Source organism: Tachyglossus aculeatus, chromosome 5 (genome assembly GCF_015852505.1).
Source record: "Tachyglossus aculeatus isolate mTacAcu1 chromosome 5, mTacAcu1.pri, whole genome shotgun sequence".
NCBI lineage: Eukaryota > Metazoa > Chordata > Mammalia > Monotremata > Tachyglossidae > Tachyglossus > Tachyglossus aculeatus.
Window position 1 is genome coordinate 55738912 of NC_052070.1, and position 15347 is coordinate 55754258.

At 47.2% G+C, this 15347-nt stretch overlaps 1 protein-coding gene across 1 annotated transcript in view; it reads left to right on the forward strand.

Moving 5' to 3' along the window:
- The first annotated feature begins 5844 nt into the window (after nucleotides 1-5844).
- Nucleotides 5845-15347, forward strand: part of ARHGEF10L (Rho guanine nucleotide exchange factor 10 like) — a 176320-nt gene continuing 166817 nt past the window's right edge. The window contains 6 exon segments of the mRNA XM_038747301.1: nucleotides 5845-5862; nucleotides 11856-11874; nucleotides 12096-12114; nucleotides 12339-12402; nucleotides 12596-12648; nucleotides 12650-12708. Coding sequence (XP_038603229.1) covers nucleotides 5845-5862; nucleotides 11856-11874; nucleotides 12096-12114; nucleotides 12339-12402; nucleotides 12596-12648; nucleotides 12650-12708 — 232 coding nt within the window.

The following is a 15347-nucleotide window of genomic DNA, read 5'->3' on the forward strand; positions in this document are numbered from 1 at the left end:
AAGAGCTAGTGGTACTTAGTCCAACCAGGCCTGGGTGGAAATTGGTGACTGTTTCAGCTCTCTATTCCCATTCTCTCTTTTCTGCCTTTCTCTCCCAAGGCAGAAAGCACATGGCATTTTTATGATCCACCAGAGTACGAATTTGATCTTTTTTAGAGTGATGTTTTTAAAAATAGCAAGAATCCTCACTTCTTCAGTCTGCTTCTTCACTGGCACTTATCCCAGACCTGTTTGTCTGAGGTTTTTGGAAATGCCTCATACATAGTTTGGTAATATATTTGTTTATGAAATTCTTTCCAGTGGAATCTACTCATCCCCAACCTACTCCCAGTTTTACTGTCCGTGGGAGGAGCTGGAATTATATTTGTGACAGTCCCGTGAGGTTCCTTTATAAATGCATTTAGGAAGCAGCATGGCCTAGTGGAAAGACCACGGTCCTGGGAGTCAGAAGACCTGGGTTTTAAGCCCAGTTTCCCCACTTGTCTGCTGTGTGACCTTTGGCAAGTCACTTCACTTCTCTGTGCCTCAAGTATCCCATCTGTAAAGTGGAGATTAAGACCGTGAGCTCCATGTGGGACGGGCTGCATCCAACCTGATTATCTTATTTCTACCCCAGCACTCAGTATATTCATTCTTTCATTTTTATTGAGTGCTTACTGTGTGCAGAGGACTGTACTAAGTGCTTGGAAGAGTACAATATAACTACAAATAGACACATTCCTTCCCACAGTGAGCTTACAGTCTAGAGGGGGAGACAGATATTAATATAAATGACTAAACAGATTAAATAAATAAATTAGTTACAGATGTATTTATATGTGCTGTGGGGTTGGGAGGGAGGGTGATGGAAGGAACAAGTGGCGCAGAGGGAGTGGGAGGAGAGGAGGGCTTAGTCATGGAAGGCTTCTTGGAGGAGATGTGCCTTCAATAAAGTTTTGAAGTGGGGGAGAGCAATTATCTGTCTGTTATGAGGAGGAATACAGTTCCTCCCACATAGGGCTTAACAAATACCATAAAAAGAAACTAAAAATGCAATTAGACTAATTAGACTGTGAAACCCATGGGGGGCAAGGACTGTGTCCCACTTGATTAATTGTATCTATGTAGTGCTTAGAACAGAGCTTGATGCATAATAAGCACTTAACTAATACCATTAAACGAATGCAGCATACCTCTGGCTTTAAGACTAACTCAGTTGAGCCATGTGGGCCAAGGACTTTATCTTGTATTTACCCCCATTGTTTAGTACATTACTTGGCCCATGGGAAGCGCTTAACAGATATTATCATCATTATTATTATTATTATCATTATTCCCCCCCACCCCCCAATCATTGTAAACATAGGCACTGCTTCTGAGCCATGGAACTCAACAGCAGGAGTCAAGGTGGAAGGAGTACGGGTGTTTAAAATAAACATATCGGATTTCGAGGTGTTGGATTCTGCATGTCCGGGATGGGATAGACTGGCTGAAATTGGTATAAAATCGGTCAATTGGCAAACCTTTGCAGTTCTCAAGGAAGACTCTGGGAACTACTAGTATATTAGGGTTGACTGAGTGCTCACTTGGGGCAATACATTGTACTAAGCACTCAAGAAGTACGAATCAAGGGAAGTGACATGATTCCTGCCCAAAAGGAGCTTATGCTCTAGCGTGGGAGACAGTCACAAACAGATCATTTAACAGGACATTTGAATAAACAGATACAAAGGTGCTGAGTCTGATCATAAATAAATTCATAAGTGCTAGAGATGGCTGATGAATTTCCAAGATTTAGGACATTGGGAATTAATCGAGGAGGGCTTTTTGGAGGAGGTGGGGTGGGAGGAGCTGCGGGAATGCTGGGGGGCGTCTGTTGGATTTGGGGAGGGACGGAGTTAGATCCAAGTTGGAGAACAGTGGGAGCAAGGGGATGGAGGCCAGAGAGTTAAGAGCGAGGTAAAGCTAGAGGTGGGTCGGGAAGATTGAAGCGAGCTAGTTGAGGAATATAAGGTGAAGCGAGCAGAAAGGAAAGCTGGAGAGCTTGGAAGCTGATTTGTGAGTTTTTGTTTGATGCAGAAGGGCACACAAAGCCAGTGGAAGATCCTGAGGAGAGGAGAGATGTGGACTGAACAATGCTTCACCAAGACAGTGCAAGACAATCTGTGCAAGAGCCAGTAGGGTAGAGTGGAGGGGCAGGAGAAGCCTGGGAGACATGAACTTGTACTAGGGCGGGAGCCATTCTGGTGGGAAAGGAGATGCATAAGAAGCACCAGCGGGATTTAGCAGTTTAGTAGATCGAATATGAGGGTTTGACAGGCAGCGAGGAGTTGAGGGTCGCACTGAGTCTGTGAGATTTCCAGGACAGGGAGGGTTATGGGGTTATCCTTTAAGATGGGAAAGTTAGGAGAGGCGGGTTTAAGGGGAAAGATGAATGGTGCTGTTTGAGGCAAATGGTTCTACTGTTCTGGAAAAAATCAATAGCCTGTGAAGTCAACAACTCAACCCTGCCCTCTCAGCTCTCCAATCCCACAGGGCCAAATAACTTGCCCCCCTCCCTCTTATGGGATGTGGGGAGGAAGGGGTCCTGCTCTCTTCTCTCTTCCTCTACTCCGGGCAGTCATTTTCTCTGACCTCAGCTGGCGTTCAACCCTGCAGCAGGAGGAGTAAGGCATCTGGATAATTCTCTGTCCTCAGAAAGTGACTGCAGACCCCGTTTCTCATCAGCATCATCCGAATCCCGGGAGACCATTCTTTTTTCAGTAAGGGGCTGTGAGAGGGAACCACCCGCAATCTCTTTTATGCTAATTTGGTTTAATAGCAGGGAATCTCCTCTTCCCCCCTTTTACAATTTGGACAGTGAGGAAGCCAGCCCTTGTAGAGAAGCAGCGTGGTTCAGTGAAAAGAGTGTGGGCTTTGGAGTCAGAGGTCATGGGTTCAAATCCCGGCTGTGCCACTTGTCAGCCGTGTGACTTTGGGCAAGTCACTTATCTTCTCTGTGCCTGTTACCTCATTTGTAAAATGGGGATTAAGACTGTGAGCCCCCGTGGGACAACCTGATCACCTTGTAACCTCCCCAGTGCTTAGAACAGTGCCTTGCACATAGTAAGCGCTTAACAAATACCATCATTATTATTATTATTATTATGAATTAATCAATTAATGATATTTATTGAGTACTTACTGTTTGCAGAGCACTGTAGTAAGCACCTGGGAGAGTATAGTACAGTGGAGTTGGTGGACACAATGATCACAAGAAACCGGAAACAGTTTGATAGGTGAAGCTCCTTTTTTGATTTTTCTCCCTCCTCAAGGGAAATATTCTTGATTATTCAAGGTTGGAGGGCCTAGGGACCAGGGAAAATTTAAATTAACAGTCTTCAAACGTCATTTGCCAATTTCTTTCCTCTCCTCTCCCATTCTGCCTATGACTAAAGGGGGTAGCTGATTTGAGCTTCTCCCTGCCCTGTTCCCATACTCTGAGGGAGACAGTAAGGAGAAGTGGAATGGCCAAAAAGCAAGAAGAATGAAATTCAGGGGTCTGTAACGTCCTCACTAATGACCAGAGATTGGCTGTGGTTTCTTCTCTGAGTGGTAGTAGGGCCTTAGGTTTCACCTGGCACACCTCTGCCGTGAACGTTCCCAAGCCTGATTTATCCTGCTACGTGTCTTCAGTCTTAATGTGACTCAGTTTTCTTCCTTGCCAAGCTGGGACTAGCTCCTATCTAGGGATTTTGGGGGGGATGAATATTTGTATTTTCAGTGAGGCTGGTGGTGTCCCATTATTCACCCCATAAAAGTTCCTCAGGCTGGCTGTCTGGCTAGGGCATCCAAGACATGAAACCCAAGTGCTTCTTACAGTGCTCTGCACCTAGTAAGTACACAGCAGTCATCAATCAACACCATCATCGAGTGACTGAAACAGAAGTCAGGTAGCTGGTGATTCTATGTGGCCTGGCAGATATAACAGGACTGTTCTGTTGTCTGTCTCCCCCTTCTAGACTGTGAGCCTGCTGTTGGGTAGGGACCATCTCTATATGTTGCCAACTTGTTCTTCCCAAGTGCTTAGTACAGTGCTCTGCACACAGTAAGCGCTCGATAAATACGATTGAATGAATTGAATAAATGAATGACTGGCTGACTTTAATTGTGATTAACTCTGGTACTTGTTGAGCGCTCACTGCATGCAAGGCGCTCTACTAAGCGCTAGAGTGGATACAAGCAAATCAGAAATCAGGGTGGACACAGTCCCTGGCCCACCAGGGGCTCACAGTCTCAGCCCTCATTTTACAGATGAGGTAACTGAGGCACAGAGAAGTGAAGTGACTTGCCCAAGGTCATATAACACACAAGTGGCGGGGCTGGATTAGAACCCATGACCTTCTGACTCCCAAGCCCATGTTGTATTCACTATGGCATGCTGGCATGTCATGCCATGACCTTCAGGTGGGCTCTACTTCCATAGGCTCAAACAGTGCTTAGCACATAGTAAGCACATAGTAAATGTCATAACCACAACAGGTTTACTCTAAGGCCCTGATTATCTATTTTGAAAACCGAAGGGTTTTAAGGGAAAAATATAATCAGATAAAGCCTTATGGAAATCCTCCTGTTTTTTGGGGGTCCCCCCCCCGGTGTACCAGGGGCTGAAGCTGAAGTATGAAAGAGTCCAGAGGTGGACTACCTGTCCTGAGAGTCCAAGCTGATTTGGCCACCAACCAGCCAGCAAAGATCCAACTGGTTCAGTCCATCAATCAGTGGTATTTAATGAGCGCTTGCAGTGTGCAGAGTATATGAAGTGCTTGGGAGAGTGCAGTACAACAGAGTTGGTAGACCCACAAGGAGCTTACAGTCTAGAAGGGGAGACAGACATTAATATAAAGAAATAAATTACGGATATGTACGTAAGTGCTGTCGCTTACAGTCTAGAAGGGGAGGCAGACATTAATATAAAGAAAGAAATTACAGATATCATCATCATCATCAATCATATTTATTGAGTGCTTACTATGTGCAGAGCACTGTACTAAGCGCTTGGGAAGTACAAATTGGCAACATATAGAGACAGTCCCTACCCAACGGTGGGCTCACAGTCTAAAAGGGGGAGACAGAGAACAAAACCAAACATACTAACAAAATAAAATAAATAGACTAGATATGTACAAATAAAATAAATAAATAAATAGAGTAAAAAATATGTACAAACATATATACATATATACAGGTGCTGTGGGGAAGGGAAGGAGGTAAGATGGGGGGGATGGAGAGGGGTGGGGGGGATGGAGATGGGGGATGGAGAGAGATATGTACATAAGTGCTGTAGGGCTGAGGGTGGGGTGATAACCAAGTGACCAAACGATGCTGATCCAATTGCACAGACAATGCAGAAAGCAGAGGGTGTTGGAGAAAAAAGAACTTAATTGGGAAGGCCTTTTGGCAGAAATGTGATTTTAATAAGGCCTTCAAGGTGGGGAGAGTGGTGGGCTGACACATATGGAAGGGAAGGGAGTTCGCGGGCTGATAAGCTTAGCTTTGAACAGCCTTACATTGACTCCTCTCCTGTTCCCAGACTTTCTCTTTATCTAATTCCTCCTGTGGGGCCTGCCCTGCAGCCACAAAGGGGTTAACCGGTGTTCCCTCAGGCCTCAGAGTCCAATCGGAGGGTGGAGGGCAGACAATGACAGTCCCAGGAAAAGGAGGGAGGGAGAGAAAGTGATAGAGAGCAAGCACCCTTTCTTTGTCCCAGAGACAAAACACACACACACACACACACACACACACACACACACACACACACACGCACACACACACACATACATGAGAAGGTTTCCTGCATCTGCTGACATAAGGCAGCCTCTGGTTGCCATGGTGGCACAGGAGTGGGTGGGCTAAGGCACTTGGGGAATCCCCCTACTCAGGGGAGGAGCACTTCTGAGGTCTCTGGGGCTTCCCAGTTCACAGAAGGGGGTGGGAGGATGGGTGGGAGCATTTCTGATGTCGCGTGCCCTGGGACCCTCTAAGAATGTAAGCCCTTGATGGTCAGAGAATGTGTCCAATCAATCAATCAATCAATCAATCGTATTTATTGAGAGCTTACTGTGAGCAGAGCACTGTACTAAGTTCTTGGGAAGTACAAGTTAGCAACATATAGAGACAGTCCCTACCCAACAGGGGGCTCACAGCCTAAAAGGGGGAGACAGAGAACAAAACCAAACATACTAACAAAATAAAATAAATAAATAAAACAAAATAAAATTAATAGAATAGATATGTACAAGTAAAATAGAGTAATAAATATGTACAAACATATATACATATATACAGGTGCTGTGGGGAAGGGAAGGAGGTAAGATGACGGGGATGGAGAGGGGGACGAGGGGGAGAGGAAGGAAGGGGCTCAGTGTGGGAAGGCCTCCTGGAGGAGGTGAGCTCTCAGTAGGGCCTTGAAGGGAGGAAGAGAGCTAGCTTGGCGGATGGCCAGAGGGAGGGCATTCCAGGCCCACCAACTCTGTTATGTTGTACTCTCCTAAGCACAAAGAGAGGGCTCTGCCCACAGTAAGCAGTGTGAGCTAATGGGTAGAGCATGGGCCTGAGAGTCAGAAGGACCTGGGTTCTAATCCTGACTCTGCCATGTAGCCGCTGTGAGACCTTGGGCTCACTTCTCTGTTTCTCTGTTACTTCATCTGTACAGTGGGGGTTAAGACTGTGAGCCCCATGTGGGACAGGGATTGTGTCCAACCTGGTTTGCTTGAGCTACCCCAATCTGATTACACTCTTTATACTCAAGCACTTAATTTGCTACCTGGCACATAGTAAGTGCTTAGCAAATACCACAAATATTATTATTATTAGCACTGATTAAATGCCATTGGTTGATTAATTGATTGGCCTTCCCAGACCAAGCCCCCCACTCCTCTTCTCCCACTCCCTTCCTTCACCCTGACTCGTTCTTCCTCCCTCCCCGCCCCGCCGCACTTCTGTACGGATCCGTCATTGATTTATTTTTATTGATTCCTGCCTCCCCGCCTCTAGACTGTTAGTGGGCTGGGAATCTGTCTATTGTATTGTACTCTCCCAGGTACTCCCAAGTACAGTGCTCTGCACACAATAAGCACACAATGAACACGATTGATTGAATGATTGATTCAAAGCAGGGACTCCCCCTCAGCACCACTGGAGTACTCTCCCAAGTACTCCCAAGTACAGTGCTCTGCACACAATAAGCACACAATAAACACGATTGATTGAATTGAACGAATGATTGATTCAAAGCAGGGATTCCCGCTCAGCACCAGGAGGTGACTGGAGTGTAATGGAGGCTGGTGGGGATGAGGGGAAGGGCCTACTGGTGTTTGGGAGACCTTGCGAGCCTGTCTGCCCAAACTAGAGGTTGGTTAGGGGGCACCTCCCAGGGGAGCACTGTTGGTTGGGCACGTGAGCAGGGGAGATGGTGAGACCTTTGTCCCCGAGTGAAAGGGGGTTTTCTGAGCCAGTCACCGTCTGCTAGAGCCCCAAGGGGCCCTCGGCCCAGGTCCCCGCCGCCTGTCCGTGGGGTCACTGGTCTACCGAGGGCTGCCTTATTGGTTACTGGGATGAAGCCAACCGGATAGAATTTCACATTCATCACCCACGGGGACGGGAGGGAGGACAGGGATTTAGTCACCTAGGACACAATTACGTTACTCCTTCGAAAGAAATGTTCTCGTTCAGGGCCAGAATTGAATATTCACAACTTCAGCAGAGCAAGGAACGTAACAACATTAATAATAACAATAATGATCATAAACATCATCACCATCTTGACAGCTTAATTGGAGAATTAATAGTTATCTCAACATTTTCTTGATCCAACTTTATTCTAGTCTTACTAGGAATTTGTTAAATATTCACGCTCTGTCAAGAACTGGTTCGAGCACTGGTGTAGATACTGGATAATCACATCTGGCACCATCAGTTGTATTTACAGAGCACCTACTGTGTGCAGAGCACTGTATTAAGCGCTTGGAAGTGTACAATATAACAAACAGACATATTCCATGTCCACCATGAACTTACAGTCTAGAGGGGGAGACAGACATTAATATGAATAAATAAACTACAGATACGTACATAAGCGCTGTGGGACTGGGTGAGGGGATGAATAAAGGAAGCAGGGCAGTGCAGAAGGCAGAGGGAGAAGAGGAAAGAAGGGCTTAGGGAAGGCCTCTTGGAGGAGGTGTGCCTTCAATAAGGCTTTGAAGGTGGGGAGAATAATTGTCTGTTGGGTAAGAGGAGGGAGGGTGTTCCAGGCCAGAGGAAGGATGTGGGCAAGAGGTTGGCGGCGAGATAGATGAGATAAAGGTACAAAGAGATGGTTAATATTCTAGAAGCAAAGCATGTGGGAAGGCTTGTAGTAGGAGAGCAGGAGGGGGCAAGGTGATTGAGTGCTTTAAAGCCGATGGTGAGGAGTTTCTGTTTGCGGAAGTGGATGGGCTACCACTGAAGGTTCTTGAGGAGAGCAGAAACGTGGCACTGTCCCTATCCCATTGTCCCATATTAGGCACAGTCTAGTCTGGAGGGAAAACAGGCATTTTTGTCCCTGTTTTGCACATGAGGGAGCTGAGACAGGGTGGGGATTACAACCCAGGTCTCCTGATCCCAGTACTGTGCTCTTTCCATTAGGCCACACTACTCTTCATCTTGAGAGCTGAGTGGAGGGTGCTTGCTCTCTTTCCCAAGCATTTTCACACCAAACGCTTAATTAACTTCAGTTTAACCTTCTGCAGAGTGGGCCAGTAGTCTGCCTAGAGTCTTTGGTCAGAGGTCTTGCAGAGGGGCTGTGGAGGTGAGCCTCTCAGGGGTTTGGAACTGTCTTTAGGGACAAGGTAATAATGATAAAATTAATAATAATTATTGTTGTGGCTTTTGTGTAGTGCTGATTATGCGCCAAGCAGTGAACTAAGCACTGGGGTAGATAGAGTGCAATCAGATCAGAAACAGTCCCTATCCCGCACAAGGCTCTTATCCCCAATTTTCAGATGATGAAACTGAGGTCCAGAGAAGTTAAGTGACTTGCCCAAGGTCAACACAGCAGGCAAGAGGTGGCACTTTCCTTTGGATGGTTTTGCTCCCTGGGGTTCTCAGTCCTAATGCTGGGAAAAGGGAAGGGGAGGTTTGTGGCAGCCCCTTCTCCTTCTGGTGACTGCATTATAATAATAATAATAGCAATAATTGTGTTATTTGTTAAGCACTTACTATAAAGTGCCAGGCACTTTACTAAGCTCTGGGGTGGATACAAGCAAATTGGGTTGGTCATAGTCCCTGTCCCACATAGGGCTCCCAGTCTTAATCTCCAGTTTGCAGATGAGGTAACAGGCACAAAGAAGTTAAGTTGCCCAATGTCAACACAGCAGACTGGCAGGTGATCTGAGGCACAGGATACACTGAGGGGGTAGAGGAGAGGCCCCAATGTGGGGCAGGGGTGGGGAGGACCAACTCTGGCCCTTTCCAAGCTCTCTTGACAATCTGGAACGAAATGACCTGTTGATTAATAATTAATTAAATTAATTAATGATGGCATTTATTAAGCACTTACTATGTGCAAAGCACTGTTCTAAGCGCTGGGGAGGTTACAAGGTGATCAGGTATCCCACGTGGGGCTCACAGTCTTCATCCCCATTTTACAGATGAGGTCACTGAGGCACAGAGAAGTCAAGTGACTTGCCCAAAGTCACACAGCTGATAATTGGTGGAGCCGGGGTTTGAACCCATGACCTCTGACTCCAAAGCCCGGGCTCTTTTCCACTGAGCCATGCTGCTTCTCTATGATAATAATAATAACAATAACATTAATAATAATGATGATAATAATGGTACTTGTTAAGTGCTTACTATGTGCCAAGTACTATTGGAAGTGCTAGGATTGGTACAAAATCATCAGCTCCCACATGGCCCTCACAGTTTAAGTAGGAGGGAGAACAGGTATTCTGTTTTGCAGATGCGGGAACTGAGGCACAGAGAAATTAAGTGACTTGCCCAAGGTCACACTGCAGGCAAGTAGCAGAGCTAGGATTAGAACCCAGGTACGCAGATGCCCAGACCTGAGCTTTTTCCACTAGGCCACACTGCTTCACAAGTTAGCCAAATCTGGGATGGCCATCCACAGCCATGCGTGGGGTTCTGAAGGCTTGGGCAGAGACTTGCTAAATTAAAGGGAACACCCTTCGATAAACTGCCTTCAGGAGGGCAGGCCTGGGCAGGACTTCGCATGGCATTCTCCAGAACCTCAGTTTCAAGGAAGATGGAGGGCACGCAAAAGTTTGATCCCCACCTACGTCATCATCTTCTTTGCCCCTTGTTTTGGAGGAGCCAACTGCTGGTGAAGCAGCGTGGCTCAGTGGAAAGAGCATGGGCTTGGGAATCTGAGGTCATGGGTTCTAATCCTGGGTCCGTCACTTGTCTGCTGTGTGACTTTGGGAAAGTCACTTAACTGCTCCGTGCCTCAATTCTCTCATCTTTAAAATGGGGATTAAGATTGTGAGCCCCACGTGGGACAATCTGATTACCTTGTATCCCCCCACCAGCACTTAGAGCAGTGCTTGGCACATAGCGCTTAACAAATACCATTATTATTATTATTACTTTTGTGGGCCAGGGTGCCATCTGAAAGACCCTCATAATAACATTTATGGTATTTGTTAAGCATCTCCTATGTGCCAAGCACTGTTCTAAGCTTTGGGGTAGATACAAGTTCACCAGGTTGGACACAGTCCCTGACCCACATGGGGCTCACAATCTTAATCTCTAGTTTACGGGTGAGGTAACTGAAGCACAGAGAAGTGAAGTGACGTGCCCAAGGTGACAAAACAAGTGGCAAGAGCCAGGATTAGAGCCCACCTCCTCTGATTCCCAGTTCTGTGCTCTTTCCATCAGGCCACACTCGTGCCACCTGCGTGTACCCCTTTCCACCCTGGGTCTTGGTACAGTCGGAAGGGCAAGAAGTGGCTCTGCCACTTATCTGCTTTCTGATCTTGGGCAAAGTCACTTCACTCCCTCTAGACTGTAAGCTCTTTGGGGGCAGGGAATGCGCATATTATATTGTTGTGTTGTACTCTCCCAAGTGCTTAGTGCAGTGCTCTACACACAGTAAGTGTGGAATAAATACCATTGATTGATTCACTGGGCGTCAATTACCTCATCTGTAGAATCATCATCATCAATCGTATTTATTGGGTGCTTACTATGTGCAGAGCACTGTACTAAGCACTTAGAATGGGGATGAAGACTGTGAGCCCCATGTGGGACATGGACTGTGTCCAATCTGAGTAGTTTATATCAACCCCACAAGCTCTTATAACAGTGCCTGGCACATAGTAAGTGCTTAACAAATACCATAAAAAACCCCCGCAAGTTGCTGGACTTCCTAACTTGGCACTTCCAGTGCCAGCCAGAGCTATGCTGAACTACCAGCCTGCTGCTTAGGCCATGGCATGGGATGCCACCATTAGCTGGGAATGCCAGGAAAGCAAGCCAAGAGTGTGAGAGAGCAGACTAGTCAATGCAAGGGAGGGAGGCTCCCCCCAGGAAAGCCAGGTAGCGGCAAAATGCCCACCATTCTTGAGATGCAGTCACTCCAGTTCCTTCATTGTAGGGGTTGGGATTTGGCAGGATTCTGAGAGCTGCCCGGAACATCTTGAGCAGGTGTCTTGGCATGACCCCCGCCCCCTCGGCAGGGCCCGGGCAGGGCAAGCTTGATGATTGCTTCAGGAGGAATGGATGAATGAGCTGTGGGCATGAGGGCACAGCCCAGGAGAGCAGCTTCTCCCGCTCAGCTCTCTGCCGCAGAGACCTACAAGCTGTCACCAGCGAGCCTCTCTTGATGCCCTCTGGCTGCTAAGGACGAATTCGTGTACACATGTCAGTGGGCCAGCTGGCAGGGAGAGGGGCACCCGATTGCCAGAAAAAAATAGAAACCTGGAGGGGAAAAACGGAGAGATCTCCAGGATTCCGAAAGCTTTGGGGAGAACCTGAGCAGGAGAGGAAAGTTACTGTTTGGTTTAGGGAAAGAAGTGCTTTGCCAAGTTTAGGTTCTGATCATCACAGCCCCAAGGACCCAGTGTTCTGGGATCTGATTTCAGCTGGCTGGCAGTCCCTCCAGTGGGTCTAAATTTCGGGGGAAAGAGTAGCCAACCGGGCTCCTCTGGCCTTGGCCTGGACACTCACGCAGGACCTGATTAGTGACCAGAGAAGGCTTCAGGACAAGGGTGAATGCTTCTAGTCTGAGCGGGCACCTGCAGTTTGCTTTTGGCGTTAATGATTAGTGAAAGGTGGAGGCCCACTAGGGCCCTCTCCCAGCCTGATCCCGGATTTTCCTGCCACAGACCACAGCTGCCCAATGCCCTGCACAAGTTCCGCGTTCGACGGGGTGTGGACAGGGGCAGAGAGGTGAAGGGGCGGTGGCAGTGGCCGGACCCTCCCTGTGCTTGAGCTCCTTCTGTGGCACGAGTGGCTTCTCCCACTCCTTGCTGCCTATGGACACATGGCCTTCTCCTCGGCCACTGAACCGCGGCAGTGCAACGAAGAGCAGGAGCCAGGGGGAATTCTCTTCTGATCGGATTTCCTGTCCTTCTTTCAACAGGAGAGAGGCTGGGGAGCTGCTGAGCTGAGCCGGACCGTAGCGAGAAAGAGAGTGAAAAAGAGAGGGAGAGGGAGAGATGGCTTCCTCAAACCCGCCTCAGCAGCCTGCAGTAGGTACTGTAACTGTCAGTTTCCTGAGAGAAGAACAGCTTGTTCGGACTTGCAGCGCAAACAGGCCCATCCCAGACAAAGTTGTGGGCCGAGGGGAAGGGCATCGTGTTTAGGGGGTTGAACGGAGGGGTTGGGAGATGTAAATTGTAATTCTGCTTCTACCACGGTCAGTTAATTAAGCAAACCGGCCTCTCCAAAGTACTGGGTTAAGGAAAGGACCCACTCCTTGCCCTCAAGGAAAGACAGACAACCATGATCTGCCCAACTAGAAGCGATATTTGGGAGAATGAGTTGCAAAGTGAGGGGTGTGGTTGTGGAGAGGATTAGGGAATGTGAGGGCTTAATTCGGGAAAACTTCCTGGAGGAAGTGGTCTTGAATTTCTGAATCATTTCAGCTCGTATTTCAGGTACAGCCAGAGGCTGACTGGTGTGACCAGGTGATAGCCCCTGGATTTTAATCCTTTTTCTACCTTCTTTTGCTGAGGGACCTTAGGTCAAGTCTGGTGTCTTGTGCCTTTTAACCTGGGCCTCAGTTTCCTTAGCCAAGTGCAATCAATCAGTCAGTGGTATTTGCTGCACTAAGCCCTTGGGAGTGTACTAATCCATAGAGTTGGTACTCATGATCCCTACCTACAGGGAGCTTCCAATCTAGAGGGCAAAGAACAACGCTTTCCTTTGCCTTCCTTTCAAAAGCCCTGCCAAATCTTGCAAGCTCTTCTGGAGAAGAGGGAAGGAAATACAAGGTGTAGTAAAGCCACTTCTGTGAGCCTCACATTTCTGACCTGGGAAGGAGTCCTAAAGAACCTGAATAGCCTGGATAATTAATATCCACCAAAAATCCTCATCATGACTTGTCTTTTCCCATATAGGCATATCTCCTTGAGAGGCCTTCTCCGATTAAGTCCTCTTTTCCCCAACTCCGTCTACCTTCTGTGTCATCTGTGTCCTTTGAGCATTTTTATTTGCCCCATCTTCAGCTCCACAGAATGTACGTACCTAACCATAATTTATTTATGTTACTGTATGTCTCCCTCTGGGGACTATAAGTTCCTGGTTGGCAGGGACCGTGTTTACCAACTCTGTTGTACTGTACTCTCTCAAGTGCTTAGTACAGTGCTGTGCTCACAGTAAGCACTCAATTAATGCCAAATACATAAGACATAAAGAATAAATACAGGGTTGGAAAGTATTTAGTTCCCCCTATTCTTTGGTGGTGAAGGGTCCACTAACAGTGCCCAGTGCTTAGACCAGTGCCCAGCGCTCAAAACAGTGCTTGGCACATAGTAAGTGCTTAAGAAATACCAACATTATTTATACTCCCTCAGAGCACTGTGTAGTACCCGCTCTGTGCTGTTACACTTGCAATCTAATTTCAAGCGTATTCTATGGAGATTTACCTATAATAGTAATAATAACGCCATTTGTTAAGCACTTACTATGTGCAAAGCACTGCACAGAACTACAGTTGTTCAAAGCCCAGATCTGCTAGACAAGTATAGAAGTTTCAGGAGAGTCTGAATGTCAGAGTCTTCAGGGTCGGAGACTGCGGTCTATTGGACTTTAAGTCCCTTCAGGGAAGAGATTGTGCCTTCCAACTTTGTCACATTCTCCTGCATGCCTAATAGTGGTATTAATAGTATTTATTAAGTGCTTACTGCATGTAGGGCACTGAACTAAGCACTAGGGAAGAGTGCAGTGGCGGGAATTAGACTCGGAATCTGATCCCAGCCCTCAAGAGACTCACAAACAATTAATATATATGGGGAAGAAGTGACCGGATAGAGACGCACATCAGGAGCAATGGAATAATAAAATACCAGAGCACCAGTACAGTGCTTGATAGATAGGATTGATTGATGGGAGAGGCTTCCTTCTAATGAAGCAGCTTGTAACAGTTTCCTTATTTTGAGGCCTGGAAGGTGGGACTCTTGGTGTGGGTGGCCATTCATTCAATTCAGTCATATTTGTTGAGCGCTTACTGTGTGCAGAGCACTGTGTTAAGTGCTTGGGAGAGTACAGTATTATAATATAACAGACACATTCCCTGCCCACAACGACCTTCAGGTAGAATTCAGTTCTGGCTGGGAAAGGGCCATACTTCTAGAAGTAAGTCCTCTACGGTCCTCTAGACTATAAGGTCGTCATGGGTGGGGAATGTGTCTGTTATATTGTACTCTCCCAAGCCATTAGCTCAGTGCTCTGCACACAGTCAGTGCTCAATAAATACCATTGACTGATTACTTCTATTTCTCTGTTGCTTGTTTCCCCTCCCCCAAGGTCCACCACAGGGTTCTTCTCCTGTCACCTCAACTGCCTGTGTCCTTCCTTGGCCTCCGACCTATTCATTCATTCAGTCATATTTATTGAACGCTTACTGTGTGCACAGCACTGTACTAAGCGCTTGGGAAGTACAAGTTTGCAACATATAGAGACGGTCCCTACCCAACAGCGGGCTCAGTGAGGGGTTGAATCTCTGAACCTCTGTTGTGGTTCCTAGTGGTTTCCGTCACCCCTTCCACTCCAGCAGGGCAGAGTCGTCACTCCTCTTTTTTTTTTTTTAATTGTATTGATTGAATGCATACTATGTGCCTGGCACTGTACTAAGCGCTGGGGTATATTTAAGCTCATCAGGTAGGACACAG